This window comes from Myzus persicae, unplaced genomic scaffold, assembly GCF_001856785.1.
Source record: "Myzus persicae strain clone G006 unplaced genomic scaffold, MPER_G0061.0, whole genome shotgun sequence".
NCBI lineage: Eukaryota > Metazoa > Arthropoda > Insecta > Hemiptera > Aphididae > Myzus > Myzus persicae.
Window position 1 is genome coordinate 24,587 of NW_019100474.1, and position 3,034 is coordinate 27,620.

The window sequence follows — 3,034 nt, forward strand, 5'->3', positions numbered from 1 at the left end:
GGCTTATCGGCAACTACAATAAAGCATATTATTACAAATCGTATTGCTGAACAGAAGACGATCAGGGGAAGTTCAAAGAATACTACTCGAAACTTAAATGCAGATTCAGAAATTTCCCAAGAGGAAATATTAAATGCTTTATCTCCAATGGAATTAGAATTAACAAAAAGTTTTAAACGTATAGTTATACTAGGGAAACGTGGTCGAGGAGTACACATATTATTTACACCTCATCTTCAGAAACTCATAAATTATCTAATAACCATAAGAGAATTAGCTAAATTTATTAAAAAAGAAAACCCTTATTTGTTTTCAATAATGCAATCGACAGATAGTTCGATGAGAGCCTCCGATTTAATTACATGATATAATGCATTATATTAGAGTATAAATTTATTAGGAAAATATAATTGCATGTTACATTTTAAACATATATTTTTAAATTTTTTTTAATTATAAATCCTATGATGAGGATAGATACCTACTGTGATTTTATAAGATAACTTTTGCAATATCTCAAGAAATTAATGTTGATATAGACGTGATTTTGTGAAATTGTCTGCTAAAATATAACTAAATATTTTGTCAGAACCACCAAATTTTAAGATAATTAATATACATGACGTGTGTGTGTACTGTGTAGGTACTTTGTGTATACGATTTTAAACAGGTAAGATACTTTATTTGTAAATGCATTAGGGTAAAAATATAAATTGGAAATATTAAAATTAATTAAAATTCCGTCTAGACCGTCTAGACAAGTACCTATTCTAAGAACACCAGTTATTACACCGAAATGTCTATTTTCAATAAATGTTATTTTTGAACATGCGTAATTTTACTAAACATTCAACATTGTACTGTGATTTGTGATCAATTACGTCTATGCTGTGAGTCTGTGACTGTGGCTACTCGTCATATTTTACATTTAATTGTTAAATATTACAGTTTTTCAAATTATTAACATGTCTCTCTCAAACAAAGATAATACCGAAAAATTTATATTAGTTGTAAAAAACTATCCGATAATGTACGACATGACCTTACAAGAGTTTAAAGATACAAGACAAAAAGATTATATATGGGATAATGTTATAAGTAAAGAAATGAACGGAGAAAAAGGTAATTATTAATATTAATTAATTAAAATTAATTAATTAATTGTAGTGAACATTTAATTTTTGTTATTATATTAAAGTGCTGAAAATATTGTAACTATTAATTACCAACTAACAAAATTATACTAAATATAATAACTAATTTAAGTAAAAGTAGTCAGATCAACAAATCAAATAATAATAAAAAAAATTATACTATAAGTTATAACAATTCTGCAATATTAATTAGTTAAAAAAATGTACGAATTGTTCACGTACTCGAATTGCCTCATTTGTTCCTCTCCGATTGTTAGCTTCGCTTTCCTCTAAGGCTCCAATTATTGACTGATCATCATCTAACTCTACATCTCTTATGTCACATTTTTTTTACACGTAAATAATTGTGCAATATACAAGTTGCTAATATAACTTTAATAGTTGTATCTTCTTTTAGTTCTATAGGCCCTTTGTAAACTCTCCATTTTTTTGATAAAAAGCCAAATGCGTTTTCGACAACTCGCCTAGCTCTACATAATCTATAATTGTAGGTGTCCAATCTCGTATTGTTTCTGGATTGCCTACGTGGAAATGGTTTCATTAAATATGTTTTTAATGCAAATGCTTCATCACCAATCAAAACCATGGGTGTGTCTTCTATTTGCCCAGGAAATGGTACACCTTTTGGCACACTTAATGTCCCAGCTTCCAAACGTTTACCCATTACCGATTCTTCTAAAATTCCACCATCTGAGTTTCGTCCGTAACCACCAACATCGACACAAATAAATTTATAATCTGGATCGACTATTGCCATTAACACAAGCGAAAACTTTTTTAGGTAACAAAAATTTCGTGTTCCACTGTTGTCTGGGCATTTAATAGTTACGTGTTTCCCATCAATACTACCTATGCAGTTAGGAAATTGCCATTTTTCATAAAAACCACTCGATGATTCTTTCCAAATAGCTGTTGTAGGTTCTGGTAAAAACATTTAACCCATGTAGCGAACACGATTTTATCCATGATCGTGCCCATCACGGCGTGACATCATACACTCACGGCGCGACACGTAGTGGTGACATTGAGCATAAATCAAGTATTTGTACAGATTATCCTACATAGAGAGCGCCTTACGCGCTCAGTTTATTATACAGGCAGTCTAAGACATCAGTTCATGTATTATAAATATGCAATCCCATATTATTAATACTATAATTAACGAAGCGAGCAAAATATAACACTCATGTAAGATACACTTAAACTCTGAACCTATAAAATAAAATAAAAACATAACCACTCAAAAATCATCAACACCCGCCGCTACATATGAAGTATCATCGGAGACTGTTATATAGGACTGTGGATCGACGACCACTAGTACTTACCGTCGCATTTCCGAATAGTAACTTATACAGTTAACAGGATTGACACTCTTGGCTATTCAGCTAGAGATCGATTCCTGTTCGACTAATAAGTTATTCGCTGCTCGATATCGACTCGTATACCCGTGATATGTATTGGTAACTCTCGGCCACACAGTTAGAGTACTAATATATATATATAAAACCACCACCGCCGCCGTTAGCAGTGCCGTCGCATTCAACCACCGCCGCCGATAACCGTACTACCACAGTAACACAACGCCGCCGTAAACACGCTGCAAGGGTATTTGAACGTACCTGCACCAGACAACCCCGAGCTTCTATCAGCCGCACCGTCGCCGTGATCAATTATATTATCAATTGTATTGGTCAGAATCATTAAAGACCATAAACATATTCGTGAGTACACAAACTATTATAATTGTGAATGTAAAGCAAACCGTGTCCTTTGTGTATTTATCGTGATATCATATTCTAAATCCTTATATATATATTATTATTATTTTGTATTCCGACGATATTATATTATATTCTCAATCATTATATTATTATTAT

The 3,034-nt window shown here is 31.9% G+C and overlaps 1 protein-coding gene across 1 annotated transcript; it reads right to left on the bottom strand.

The window, feature by feature from the left end:
• Window positions 1-1,473: 1,473 nt before the first annotated feature.
• On the bottom strand, window positions 1,474-1,911 carry LOC111026673. Its single transcript, XM_022304794.1, has one exon. The coding sequence runs from the start codon at window positions 1,909-1,911 to the stop codon at window positions 1,474-1,476; it is 438 nt and encodes a 145-aa protein (XP_022160486.1).
• Window positions 1,912-3,034: the final 1,123 nt, after the last annotated feature.

Bases quoted from the DNA above. Each gene is read 5' to 3' on its own strand.
- LOC111026673 (XM_022304794.1), bottom strand. From the start codon at position 1,911: ATGGCAATAGTCGATCCAGATTATAAATTTATTTGTGTCGATGTTGGT.